We start from the raw sequence: 14,348 nt of genomic DNA on the forward strand, positions 1-14,348 counted from the left end.
TCAGCTGTAGCACTACAAGGTGACTGTCACTGATGGAAATTGTATTCACCTTGAATGCACTCCTTGGAGCTGAACTCTGTACGTGTGGAATGTTTGTGTGGCTGCCAAGGAGCTTCTATTTCTTTAATGTCTTTTCTTCTCCAGTGACAGCTAGAACTGCAGAACATTTGCTTTTTCTTGAGAATTTCTAAGTGCTCTGTATGGATGACTTTATAAAACAAAACACTGCAAGTGCCAACAGATACTTCACTGAACCTCAGAAACTCGTGCTGCTGTCAGTTTCAGCAGCCACTTGACAGCAGCACTGGAAAGTCATTTTGCATGTATAAGCACTACCTGCAAAGCCTACTGTAAGCCTGCTGCAACCAGTTAGCAGCATCAGCTGTCTCCTCTGTGAGTACAGGAATGGATGTCAGCGCTGCTTTCCTCTAATTGACTGTATAATGCATACTTAAAACTGCCTCTTCTTAATGGCGTTTTGCTTCCCGTCACTCCAGTATGTACGTATGATTACTCTGAGGTACTGTAGTTATAAACACTCGTGAAAAAAGTGCTGGGAAATGGATGGCTGAGTAACATGCAATCAAGATGCCCTCAGAACATAGCGCAGCAGCTGGATGAGGTTTATGTGACTGCACAGCTGAAGTGGAATTGCAATAGTGCAAAGTACAAAGCTGAATACATTCTGATCACTATAAGGAACAAGTGTTTTTCTAAGAACACCGAGGCAGACAACTTGCAGATATAAAAACAGCAGTTCTTCCAATCTGGTTACATGTTTTAATGCTCCATGATAGACATTTTGCAAATTATTTGTCCTCAAGTGACTCTGGCTTTTGATTCATGTTAGAGTGATGGAAATACAGCTACACATCAGTGCAGATAGTGGCACACAAAACTGAAGGTGCTTCCACTCTGCTTTGACCTGGAGGCCCTGTGCAGTTCTCTCCCCAGCACAGTGGGGCTGGGTGCTGCCCAGGTGCTGGCTCAGTCAGTCCCTGACTTCAGGGTGAGATGGATCTTCCTGTAAGCAAACCTGAAGCACTGCAAGAGATTTTCAACTAGAAGTAGCCCCAATCCTGGTGATGGTAGGCTCAGTCAGTCAGATGCCACGGTGCATTTTTCTATCTCAGGCTAATACTTCATGATGGGTTTGTTCACAACATCGTTTTGGTATTTTTTGGGACACCTCATGCAGGGCAGTTTGCTAGAAGAGCACTAGCTGGAAGGCACAACCCAACTCTTCTTTGCAGTGCTGTGATATTTAATTAAGACATCTGCTTTCTGAGGTGTGTAACATTTATAAACCTCAGGATATCACAGCGTGAATTTTTGAGTGGATGCGGCAGGAGGTCGGAGAAAGTCTTAACAGTGTTGGTGTTTCTCTCCAGGTGGATTTATCAGCTTTAATGGCTCCTGGCGTGTTCAGGGCATCCTGGCCATGTCCCGCTCGTTAGGAGATTACCCTCTGAAGAACCTGAATGTTGTCATTCCTGACCCCGATATTCTCACCTTTGACCTGGACAAACTGCAGCCAGAGTTCATGATCCTGGCATCTGATGGTCTGTGGGATGCCTTCAGCAACGAGGAAGCCGTCCGATTCATCAAGGAACGCTTGGATGAGCCACACTTTGGAGCAAAGAGTATAGTTCTACAGTCGTTTTACAGAGGGTGTCCCGACAATATAACAGTGATGGTGGTGAAGTTCAGGAATAGCAGCAAAACAGAAGAACAGTAATTACCAGTGGTTCTTTGCCTCACCGAACTTCAAACAAACTCTTACGTTTTAAACATAGTGGAAAGCTCTAGTAAATACCATTAAGATTCCACACAGAAAGAACAGATTCCTCTGGGCTTTGTTCTTTGCTTAACAAAAGGAGCAATACAACAAATACATTTTGTGTGATGATAAGAATTAAGTTTCTTCACAAGCACCTGTCTCCTGTGACCTTGCTGCTCCTTAGAAGCTAACTGTAATCTTTCATTTCAGAATTTCCTTTGCAAATCCCATGTATGCTTTTCATTTCTTACCTCTCCTTTCTAATAGAAGTTGGTTCGGATACACAGCAGGGTCAGGGCAGTGCTGCTGCTTAATATTAAGCAAGTGATAGGAATGATGTTGCTTTTTCACTTGTAGATGTGGCGTTTCAGAACAATGCTCTAATGTTTCTCATCTCTTTTTTAATCTGCAGTGATAAGGTTGTGTTGGAAAAGGTTTGTAATTGTTGGTCTGATGTTGGAATGAAGGAGGGGAAAGAGCCAACTAGTAGCCTGCTTTCACAGAACTGGCTCTCACACTTTGATTTTTCCACCCTCGATTAAATAAATCCCTGCCAAGCATGTGAGTAGGTGTAGGTACTGAATTACCTGAAGAAAGGTTTATTCAGCCTGTGAATTCCTTTAATAACATTTATTCTATGCCACGTTGTAATGTTATGCTTCATCAAAATACTCCAAAGTTTGTCACCTTCTCTATCAGAAAAATAGCTCTCTTGTGATGGAAGAATGAGTGCCATTCACTGAGTCCCTCCTTCCTGGTAGGGTCTTGGAATGGACTTTTCACAGTCAAGTAAGAAAACAATGCAAGATAAAATTAATTTCATGAGTATTTGTAAAACTAATGAAATCAGAGTGCTCTGTAGAGCTGCCTAGATAGAAGTCCTGGCTACGAAAAGACTGGTAGCACTGCAGACAAATTTGTGGCTTTAATCTGGGGGAAGACCACTTTAGGACTGATTTTTGGCATAGTGTATAAATGCCGGACAGTGTAATTGCACTGTTCAGTTTAAAGCTTGTGATAAATCTAGATAAAATATTTTTGGATCTAACTTTCAATACTGAATTATACTTTGGAATCTGTGGCTATTGCCTAAGCTGTACATCTGATAACTTAGTTGGCCACTTCACAAACAAGTGGCAGCCGTGGTGGTGTACAGGGCACGTTTCAGAGGAACACGTCAGGGCCTGAGGTAGATGTTAGTATTTTGGGTGGCTTCCCTGCATTGTGTCCCCTGGGATTCCTTCCCTTCAAAACACAGTCCCTGGTATGATCCACTGCAGTCTCTTGTCTTGGGCCCTGAGCTAAAGCAGGGATATGATGTGATAACTGACACTGTTTCTTGGATGAAGATGCACAATCAATTAGATGAAAAACTGCCTTGTGCTTGTCACCCACCCAGGGCATTTTCTGAGGAAGGAGCTTGCTGGTCTCAAATAGTGTCACCTGTTGTGGTTGTGTTGGGCAGGTATGATATCTCTCAAGACAGAAATGAAAGAATACAAATTCTGCTTTCCACTCCATTAAGAATTCTCATCTTAGTCTTTTCAGTTTGATTTCCAGATGATCTCTTCCCTAACAAACTTCCTTTCTTTAGTTTGGTTGGGGATTATCACAGATCTTAATTGGATGTGTCGCCCCTGACAGTGCTCTTCCGATTCTATACTTGTCCTCACATGTACACATTCTCTCCTCTCCTCCTTCAAAACTGCTCTGAGTCACGGTTAATTCATGCCAGTGAGAAACAGAAGCATGAAAGTGTCCAGCGTGCTCTGATACCCCCCTGCACTGCCCCTCCCCAGGGGATGGAAGGTTTCGGATGTTGAACAGGACAGACAGCAATCAGTTAATCTGAAATGCAATTCTGCAGTTAAATCGAGTGGGTAACAGGAAATGTTGATAATTGCAGAGTGCTTCAGTTGTTTCATTTTGAAAGAAGTGTTTGAGGTCAAATGCTGCAAAATGAAAAACCTTGTGTGATATTTTCGTGGGAGTGTTTCATGGTGGACTCAGTGATGCTGCAGCAGCACTGTCAGATCCGTGCTCTGGGCAGAGCTCATGGTGCGTGCAGCATTTGCCTTTCCTTTCTCCTTCACAGATGATGTTTCTGTTGCAGTGGCTTTTCTTTGTAGAACAGAGCTGGGATGTTTGTCAAACAGCTGCCAGGGAAAAGAAGAATTAGATGTAGCAGTTCACAGAATTCTAAAGCTGAGAAGTTTGTACAGCTGCTACAAATCCTTCACGGGCATTTGAGAAGTTGGAAGCAGAACAATGGTCAGCTGCAAGAAAAAATTACAGACTAACACCACTTCAGAGAAAGGATTCTGGCTGCCAGTAAACATCTCTGCAACTCACGTTCTCAAGTGATGGAGTATTGCTGAGGAACTGCAGACCTTCTCTTGAGCACGGCTGGCCCTCTGGTGGCTCTGCTGAGACAGATGGGAAGAGGAAGTGATGGCAAGTGTGTGTTCACAGACTGGCAGCTGCCATCAGGAGGCTGTGGGACAGTGGCACACTCTAGGAGTAAAGTGAGCTCTTGCACGGTTGCTGGAAGGATTTAAGAAAACCCAGAATACAACACAAAGCTGTTTTGCAGACTTTATTCACTCACATGGCCGCCCAGTCAGTTACTGAAACAGCCCTGTTTCTACCTTTGAGTGTTTGCAGTTGCAGCAGCAGTCACTGCAGCACCTTTAGTTTTCTCAGCAAGACTCCCACCTCTGTAGTAGCTCCCTTTCCTGGATGAAGGTGTTCGTGCCAATGACCTCTCGTAAGGCTGTTGATATTTCCTAATTTATTTTTATTTTTTAAACAAAGCTAGCTTTGTGGGCATGGTGCTGATGGGTTGATGGTGGGACTAATGATCCTAGAGGACTTCTCCCACCTTTAATGAGCCTATGATTCTATACTTACAGCTTCTTTAGGTTTAAAAAGATGAAGGACTAATGAAGATGACAGGCTTTGTGCAGTCTTCCTCATATGCAGTGCCTACCTATGTTACTCATTAGAGGACTTCTAAGGAGCTTGCTAATCTGGTTCTAGCTTTCCAAACATACTGATTTGTGCCAAATTCTGTTGTGATACATACAGCTGTTGGATGACAAGATTAGATAACGTACATGCTGCTGTACAGCCTGAAAGATCCTCCACTGCTTTGATACATCCCATCTATCCTATATCCTGCATCTGGAAAGAGATGTCCCCACAGTGTCAGAGCTGTGCAACAGAACGTGATCCAGTATTGGAGAGGCAGCAATTCCCACACGCCATCCAGTGCTGCTTTCCTGCCCAAAGAAAGGATGCACATTTTGGTTAAAGTGCCCCACATGCATCTCAGAGCTCCCTGATTCTTGTGTTACTTGGGTCAGCCGTGATCTCACAGCTCCGCCCAGTGGAAGGCATCAGCACATGTTCGCTATAAGGTTAATGCAGACCATTCCCTTTGCTGCTAAAGCAACGCAGGCAGAACACGTGCATCCATAGGCATAGCTAAGAAATGCAGGCACTTGGTTGCTAAGACTGTGTGAAGCAGCCTGGCACGCCATAACCATGCTCTGCATCCCCTGCCAGCTTGTTCCTTTGTATAGATATCGCACAGCCTTGGTGGATGCACTTTAACTGATGGTGGGATCCAAATGTTTGGCGAAGGTGCAGCTTGCTCAGCCCACAGTGATCAGGCTTAGAGGCTGCAGCGTTCATCGCTGCTCTCAGGACAGCCCTGCTTCTGTTAGCACTCAGTACTGGTGGTCTGGGCATGGTTAGGCTGTGTCAGGGAGAGGGTGGTCACAGATCACATTCTGAAGGCTGCATCAGCACATCAGGCCTAAATGTTCTTGAAGTACAAAATCTGCAGTGATTGAGTGTTTTTCTGGATAGAATGTTCAGATAAATACAAAATAAATAACACAGACCAGAGCTGCTGCCCTTCAGTGCTGTCAGTGCATAACTTACCTTTGTAAATCTGTGAAGTCATATCTAACGATACCTCACAAGGTATTTACAATTAAGTCAGTATTGATTTGAACTCTGAGTTGCTTTTATTTGCATGGTACCAGCAGGCTCAGGTAAGCAGCAGTTTTAAATACAGTTTTGCCCTTGGTATCTGTGTCCTAGGCGTCAGTTTGTCTCGGGTCATACACACGATTTGGATGTATTTTGCTCTGTTAAGCAAAACGTGTGCTGCCAAAGCAGCTGAAGTCTGTCTAAAACCATAAATAGAAGCTTACGTCGAGAGCAGATCTTAACTGATGTTTTGGAATCCACTTTTATGGGTTGGTCGGCTCCTATATCTGATACTAAGGCTGAACTAAACCAGTTGAGCAATAGGGAAATGAAGCACTTGGTCCTGCCTTTAAAGGCACGTTTTAAGCCTGTGGTGACAATTAGTACTGCCTGGGACAAAGATGCTCAGCCGTCTATTTCAGCCTGTATCCCGCCAAGCTAAACAAGTAGCCAGTTACAGTGTTCCAGAAATGTAAATGTGTCGAACATTGCTCTGTGCCATTCCTACACTGTAGTCAGGGGTGTGAGAGCACTACAGATGCACTGCAACTGCGTGTGCTTTAATCTTGGAAATAACTGTTATAAAGTTGGGCTGTTTGGGCCGGCAGACAAACACCTGCTCAGCACCCCAGCAAACATGGCTGTGCAAACACCTGTGCCACTGTGCTGCTGCTGTGGGAGAGCAGGCTGGCAGGAAGCAGCACACCACATTTGCTCCTGTTCCTCTGCAGGTGGACTTAGTGGTGAAGTTAGATGTGCTCACCAGAACTGCCAGAACCCACGTGTGATTTATAAACTTCCTCCTTTCAGTAAGAAAAATCGAGTTCTGTTAAAAACATGTTTCACTTGGAAGAAGTTTCTTGGAGTTCAGTTCACTACTGTGCTCAGTGATAAACTGTTCCCATGTGCACAAACTGGGTATAAACACCAGCAGTGGTTAACAACTACTTGACGTACCACTGCAATCCGTGCTTACAAATTTCCAACCCTCACCATGTCCAATGGTCACAGTCACAGAGCTAACAGCTGTTAGAACCGCACTGCAGTGTCAGACTGAGTGACTGCAGAACCGCTGCTACCACAGTGCGTGGAAGTGCTCTCAAAGAACGAGCAAGAAAAACTAAGTAGGAAAATGAACTGCACATTGAGGAGTCGGTAAGGGCAGAGCAGATGTTTCTTGGAGAAAAGCCTGCAGAACAGAACACACAAGATAAGAAAATCACAATGTTTAAGCAATTTGTCTTAGTGAAGGCAGCTTCCATTTAGTGTAACAGTGCTGTTTTATCTTAGACAAGAGCCTCCTGCAGGCTTCTTTGTAACATTTTTTCTCTCAAAGCCAGAAGTGTTTTTAAGATTGCATCTTCACTGCAAGCTGCTCAGAGGAGACTGCACTTTACTCTTGCTTTAAAGACCACCACAGACATTAGCATTACTGAGGAGCAGACAGGGCTGCAGGCTGGGATGCACGCGACAGCTACAGGCCATCATCACTCCACTATAAAAAAACCTCACTCAGGTCATTGGGATTAATGCGGCCTGGAAAATTAATGTGCTGCGTAGCAACTGTCAGAAGGCTGGAGGTAAACAGTGCTTAGAGGCAGGAACTGGCCCAGCAGAGGTCACCCGGGGTGAACTCTGTATTTTTAAAGGCTCACGTTATTGGAGGACAACTAAGTCGCAGAGCCCCAGCACTGCAAGTGGTCTGCAGAGCCTGCTTTGGCCGGGGGTTGGATGGGATGATCCCTGGAGGTCCCTACAGTCCTTGATTCTGCATGACTCCATGAAACTGTACTATAAGACACATTTCCTCCTATGACTTGCAGGTTTATACTGAATAGCTGAAAATCACAGAACGGCATTTCAAAGAGAGTAACTATGTTGAGAAAGTGCTTTTTACAAGCCCAGTATATAGATGGGGAGGAGGGAGGAGGGCTGTTCCGTTTGATTTTTATGTTTCGGTGTCTTTAGAATAAGGACTCGGTTACACATAACCAAGAAACAAACTAGCTTCCTTTTAACTGTTTGCTGTCCTTCTTACACAGAGCACTTGCATTTGGTTATGGCAAGACACAGTAACTGCTTTAAAACTTTCTGTAGTCTAACAGATACCATCTCTTTCCCCAGCAGCTCTGCTTTAAGCGGTCAGTAGACAAAGCAGCCCAAATGGTACACACTAGTCAGACAAAAATAGAGATGAAAAGCAGGGAGTGGAGCTCTGCCTCCCAAAGGCCTTTGGCACATCTAATGTATGTGACAGATAGATCAGGAATTCAGTGTCACATTGTCTGATTAACCTCCAGTCAGTTTCTAGTTTAAATTTAAAAGAAATAGGATAAATTTACGTTATTTCATTGCGCATCCAGATATCGAGCTACTTACAATGAACTAGACAATGTAAAAAGTAGATGTTCCAAACTAAGTCACCTTAATGCTGAACTGACTGCAGAGAATAAGGCCTCTGAACCTGCAGCACCTGCTCGATGATTCACATTGAACAGTTCACAGAGCTAAGCTTGTTTTCCTCTTGCATGGCAGCTCACACCAGACTTTCTCCCACTAATTGCTTTAAGCAGACACGTGATCTTAGTTATGCATTATTACAGTCTTTTAAGCAATAATAGGGTTGGGTTCAAGTATGAACCATATCTGGAAATGAGTTTTAATAGAAAACTCAAGCACAGATTCAGTAATACCTTACAGTGCTCCTTCCTCGCCGAATCGATCTCATCTGAAGTTACAGGTGGCATAAACAGGTCACTGTTATAAACCTACATCTGAGAAAGCAGAAGCCCTGCAGTCTATGATCAGCATCATTCTGGAGCATGAATATAGCAGTGCTGGCTTGGTGACACACACACTTTTCCTGCAGTGCTGTGCAGCCATTTCTCCACCACAGCCATTGCATTCGCACCAGGAGCACTGTCTGCTCTCCCTGCCCAGCTGCTGAAGATTGCACAGCCTTCCACAGTCATGTTTTTTTGAAGAAGCAATACAAACTGTACTGTAGCATCAGTGTTCTCGTGAGAAACCATTTATTTCTAGACATGTAACATGGCAGGTACAAAAACAAAACAAGGGTTCTTTATTTCCACGTATAAAGGACCAACAGACAAGTTCACATTTCTAGCGGAGCTCTCCTGGCAGCTGACCACAGTGCTACCACCAACCAAGGGAGCCCCAGCACAAAGGAGCAGCTGCATCTTCCCCTGTTTCAGGAACCACCCAGCATTCTCTCGGTTGTGCAATAGTGTATCTTTAGGTATTAGGTGAACAGCAGCAACAACAAAATCCATTTCTGAAACAGTCTGACCTTCTTGACAGACATTCTTAGAACACTGTAATACTTGTCTACGCTACATTCTCTCCAAGACATCGTTTTTGTATTTCAAAAAGTAATGTCCTATAATTCCATCATTAAACCACGCGCAGTTATGGAAGAGACAGAAAAAGTCAATATTGACCATTACCACAATGTAACAAAAGCATTGTTGAAACCTCAGTCTGGGTACTGGAGGTTTCTGCACCTCTTCTAATTTGTCTCTAAGAGACTATCTGAAAGACAGCCAAATGTAAATACGTTGTACCACGTTAGCTATAGAACTAAAGGTGGCAGCGCTCTGTCATTCTCGATGTACAGGATGTAACTACGGTACCTTCACTGTGTATTAGATGTGTCTGGGATAATTATGTTCATGCAATTGCAAATTCTGTATTGCCGTCAATTAAAAGTGTAAACTACTGAAACCTTGGCCTTGCTGACATGAATAAAGTGGCTGAAATACCCATCTTTACAGATACAGTCACATTTGTCTTCTTTGAGCCATAAGAATCCTAGGATGTCATTCTTTTCATTTTAAAATTCTAAGCAAGAAAACTGTTTTTGAAATGGATATGAAGTCACAATTGAAGCACACCTGTTTGAATCTTCCCTGCGTAGCTACAATAGCTCAGGGTGCATCAATGTTATCTGATAACACCACTCGTACCTGAACTGCACGTGAACTCCTCTGCATCCAGCTCTGTGGGCCTGCGGGCATTAGCACTTCTACCGGAAAGACATCAAAGCAGTTCTATTTTGCATGTTCATAAATATACATACATTTGAACACAGACTGTAAATATACATTTGATCGCTGTATACATTCAAGTAAGAAGGTAGCTCCAAGTTTTGTGCTGTGGCAAAGGATTATGCAGGTCACAAAAGAACCAAAAGAAACTTCATTAAGCAGTGATGTGAGAAGCATCTTCCCTCCTCATTTCTGGACATAAACATTACACTTCAGTGACACTTCATGAATTCCAGGAGATTTGGGCAGACATTCCATGGTTACAGCAGAGTGCACGGAGAAGGGTCAAAGCAAGGCAGGGCAGCACATTCCAAGTACCCTCTGTGCATGGGATACATGGAAACATGCTCTGGGAGTTCCCAAATAAAGGTACCAGGATCCTCATGGGATCCCAGAGGGAAGCTGCCCTCACAGCTCTGCTGCTGCAGCACAGCAGTCTTTCCATCAGTGCCATCCCAACACCTGTTTTTGTTCCATGTTGCCCTGTACTTCAGCTCAGCTGGTTTTTTTACACTGGCATTCAAAGTTTCAAGCAATCCAAGTTTACACCTATCAATATATTAGCACAGAATCAAAGGCAAGTAACTGAAGGGACAGATGACAAATCCTTCCAGAACCTGATCATTTCACTTGGCACGATGCCGTGTACTGCAATCAACCGTCTGTACTTACAGATATCAAAGCTAATTTTGTTGATAAAGAATTGTTGATTACCCTCCGGAACACTGATGTTCACCTTAAGTATATTTAAGCAAATTCCAATGTAAACATCCTCAAACTTTATAGGTTTGATATGACCCATCAGTTCATAAATCCTCAGAGCCAGTTTTCCATCTAATACATAACCCATTCCACTGCAGTATGGAGGGTAAAACCTGAATGGATATTCATCATAAGAAATGTATGTTTTTGGGTAAAAGCCTCTATGGGCAATGCTACCTATAAGAGGATAACCTGTAAAAATGGTTTCTGAGGAGTTGAACTTCAGAAGAAACTTGACTAAGTTACCGGTGTTGATGAAGACATCGGAATCTGTCTTCATGATGAATCTGGCATTAGAACAGAATTCACTCACCCATCTGAACGCCATGATTGTTTTCAAGGTAAGATTGTTGTAGGTGTCCTTAAAATCTTGGCGAATGATGTCCCCATAGAGTATGCTTTCATCCTCTACTGAAAGTGCTGCAGAGTTGTCCTCTGTTTCCGTTTCCTGACCTAGTAAGAACAGGGTTAGAACTCGATGTCCCCACCAGAAGCTTTGAGATCCCCATGTTATCCTTATGGCTTGCCTTGACTCCATGTCCTTAGGTCTCGAAGACACCAAGATGACCAGAAATGGATTTATGTCTTTGCATTTCAAGTGCTGATGCAATGTGAAGAGGTAGGTTTGCTTGTAAACCGGCTCATACTCATAGAAATACATGCTGTTCACATGTTCAGCCTCAAGGTTTGAATAAAAAGTAACGTACCACAAGGTTACGACAGAGAATACGAGAAGAAAGAGAAAGATCCATTTTAATGGGATCACATACATGACACTAACGAACTGGGAAGGAACCGATTTACAGAAGTACGTCAGTAGTCTTCAAAATCTGCACCACGGGTTCTGAAGTACGTCTCTTACTGAAAAAGAAATGGAAAAGCAGCGTTCAGAATGCTGTTGTTCAAGCAGTCCCTTTTTCTTAGCGTGTCAGCTAAAGTGTGCTATAATGAGGAAGACAAACCCAAGAGTCATTGGCCCAGCTGTTACACGTGGCATCCTATGCACACGTATCCCAGAGGGAGCACAAGGAGAATCCTCTCTACACGCTGACACCACACGGCATCCAGAACAAGCACTCTGCTGCAACCAGGAACCATGTGGAGCTGAGAAAGTTCAGATCCGGTTCCTACAAACCCTGCAGTCCAGTTTCAGCCATCCCAGCCCCGCTGGCCCTTCCAGAACCTGCTCACCATCTTACCCATCGAAACAGCAGCACTGAACCATCTTCACCTTTTTTGGACATAGAGCAGCCAGCGCAGTGGCACCACCTGCGGCTACAGCACTGAGAGCACAGGATGTGTGAGCAGAAACCCTGCACGCTGCTGGTGGGAGAGGGCAAAGGGAAAGTGCACCGCAGCAAAGCCCTCAGCACAGCGGGCGGCAGGAAAGTCCCCTTCTGTTCTTACATCAAACCCTGCAGTGAAAGCAAAGAGGCTGCAGAGACCAAGGGCTGCTCAAGGGCTGCTCCTCTCAGGGTGACATTTGTTTCCAGGGTCACAGCTCGCTGGAAGGGCCCCATTAAGGTGAAGTTATTACCACGTGTTCTCCCACGGCTGCCTGGCAGTGCCTGGAGGTGTTTCTGCAGGAGGCCGGGCTACATAAAGCAGTGCCACGTTAAGAATTACTTGAAGCAGCCCTTACGGACAGCTGGCCGTGATTCACACCAACCAAACGGCCTTTCCTTTCTGCTGCTCTTTTGAGAGGTAACACCCAGAAGTCACATCTCATTAGGAGGCAATCTGCTGCCCTCTGCTCAAACTGCTCAAACTGCTTTCATGTTCCTATTAATAGAGAAAAAGGCTAAAAAGTTCTCACAACTTTCGTTCTCAACACCTTTGTGGATCTGCCGACCCTCAGTGGGCACACATCGGCCTGCAGCGCCGGCACGACCAGGGGGACCCGGCAGCGCCCAGCAGTGCCCGGCACACACACACACACACACACACACACACACACAGCGCAGCCCCGCACGGCCGGACCCCCGTTCACAGCCCATCCATCAGCTGCCCGAGCCGCCTCCCGCCCCGCCATTACCGTGCTGCGCTGCGCCGTTCCCCGTTGTCCTGCCGGTCGCCGGGTGTATCCAGGCGGTCGCGTGGAGCGGAGCGGGGCGGAGCGGCCCCTCCCGCATCACGGCAGCGCACCCGGCACAGCCGCCTGCAGCGCGATCGGGGCCGCCCCGCGTCTAACGGTCGCGTTGCTCCTCGCCCCGCTGCGCTGCTGTGACGGTGACTCCGGCCGGTTGCAGCGGAAGAGGCGTTTATTATAACCTGAGCTCGGCCCCTTCGGCCGCAGAATTCACCGCCGTGAGATCAGCCCCGCAGCCATTGCGCTGCGCTGCTGTGACACTGGGAGAACGCCCCGGAGCGCACCGAGTGTAATGGCACGAGGATCACAGAATCACAGAATTATCAAGGCTGGAAAAGACCTATAAGATCATCTAGTCCAACCATCACCAATACTACCAGGCTAAATCATATTCCTCAGCACCACATCCAAGCGTTCCTTGAACACTCCCATGGTCGGTGACTCCAGCACCTCCCTGGGCAGTGCATTCCAAAATCCATTCCAAGATCCTGTGTTCTGACATACAGCAGACGGGCTGCCCGTGTTTTACAACGCTAAGATTTTAAATGAATGTCCGAACAAGCCCTACGAACACATAACCGCGGCCCAGCAAAGCAAACACACCTTTGGACACCTGTGGGGCCGGCTCTTGTTCCCACACACCTGCCCTGCTGTGCTGACCTGTGTGCGAGCAGCGCCGGCTGCAGCTCCGTGCACAACATCTCTGTGTGTCTGCTTGGAGCTGGGAGATGGCGCTGCAGGAATCGAGGTGCTCAGTCACTTCTTTAGAGTGATAGATGTAATAAAACAACTGCTGGCACCTAAATACAGAGTACAGCTGAAGCAAACACACAGAGCCGATGCTGACTGTGCTGATTTGCAGGGAATTACGAATCATGTGGCTGTGTTATCAACAAGCTTTGCACGGTTGCTTGTCTCAATTCATTCGTATACATCGTTTATAAAGAAACACAAATACTTTCTTCCATGGTTTAATACATCATGACCCCCTGAAAGAAGTGCTACACATAACCCACATGTGATATTAAACATGAAAAATGTCCAAAGGTGAGCGTGCCATGGTCATCTTTTGTTGCCCCCAATTAGTTCTGGTTTAACGCCTTTAGCTTCAAGAGAAACCAGCTCAGAATTTGTCTGTCAAGACTGAGGTTTATTTTGCTCGGTGCACGATATCAGGGCAGCCCATGTCATGAGCAGCAGAATGATCACCTGTATCGGTCAGCAGCTTATTTAGCCAGAAGACCTTTGCATCTTCTTGCTGGTGACGTCCTTTCTGAAGCAAAGACAAACGTGCTGATCCGTACATCCAGGTATAAGGCCAAGCAGGTACAGAAGCGCTCAATGTGCATCAGGTCAGCCCAATGTAGATCTACCAGCTGCCAAAAAGATGGAGACTCAACACAATTCAAACAACATTACACTACATTTTTTAATCTACAGCTTAGAACACCAGTTAAAAAATAATTACCTTCTGATTCAGACTCGGATACTTCCCCCTTTCCTATTCCTTTCATAAAAGAAATGTACGTAGTACCTGTGAGCAGCAGCAGGACAGATGGCAGCAGAGCTAACAAACGGCAGGTAGCTGAATCCCACCAGCAATCAGATCATGAGATCTGTGTGAGTCTGCGTCACTTGTGGTGCAGCCGGA

At 45.4% G+C, this 14,348-nt stretch overlaps 2 protein-coding genes across 2 annotated transcripts in view; one reads left to right on the forward strand and one right to left on the reverse strand.

Moving 5' to 3' along the window:
* The window catches only part of PPM1L (protein phosphatase, Mg2+/Mn2+ dependent 1L), an 80,646-nt gene extending 71,076 nt beyond the window's left edge, over positions 1-9,570 (forward strand). Inside the window, exon 4 of the mRNA XM_015872084.2 lies at positions 1,392-9,570. Coding sequence (XP_015727570.1) covers positions 1,392-1,738 — 347 coding nt within the window. The 3' untranslated portion in view covers positions 1,739-9,570. The remainder of the gene's footprint in view (positions 1-1,391) is intronic.
* B3GALNT1 (beta-1,3-N-acetylgalactosaminyltransferase 1 (globoside blood group)) lies at positions 8,795-11,401 on the reverse strand. Its single transcript, XM_032446650.1, has one exon. It carries the CDS (start codon positions 11,378-11,380, stop codon positions 10,418-10,420), a length of 963 nt encoding a protein of 320 aa, XP_032302541.1. The 5' UTR covers positions 11,381-11,401; the 3' UTR covers positions 8,795-10,417.
* Positions 11,402-14,348: the final 2,947 nt, after the last annotated feature.

The sequence above is a fragment of the Coturnix japonica genome, chromosome 9, assembly GCF_001577835.2.
Source record: "Coturnix japonica isolate 7356 chromosome 9, Coturnix japonica 2.1, whole genome shotgun sequence".
In the NCBI taxonomy this organism is placed as follows: Eukaryota; Metazoa; Chordata; class Aves; order Galliformes; family Phasianidae; genus Coturnix; species Coturnix japonica.

What these genes read in the sequence shown, in the direction of transcription:
- B3GALNT1 (XM_032446650.1), bottom strand. Translation starts at nt 11,380, where the DNA reads ATGTATGTGATCCCATTAAAATGGATCTTTCTCTTTCTTCTCGTATTC.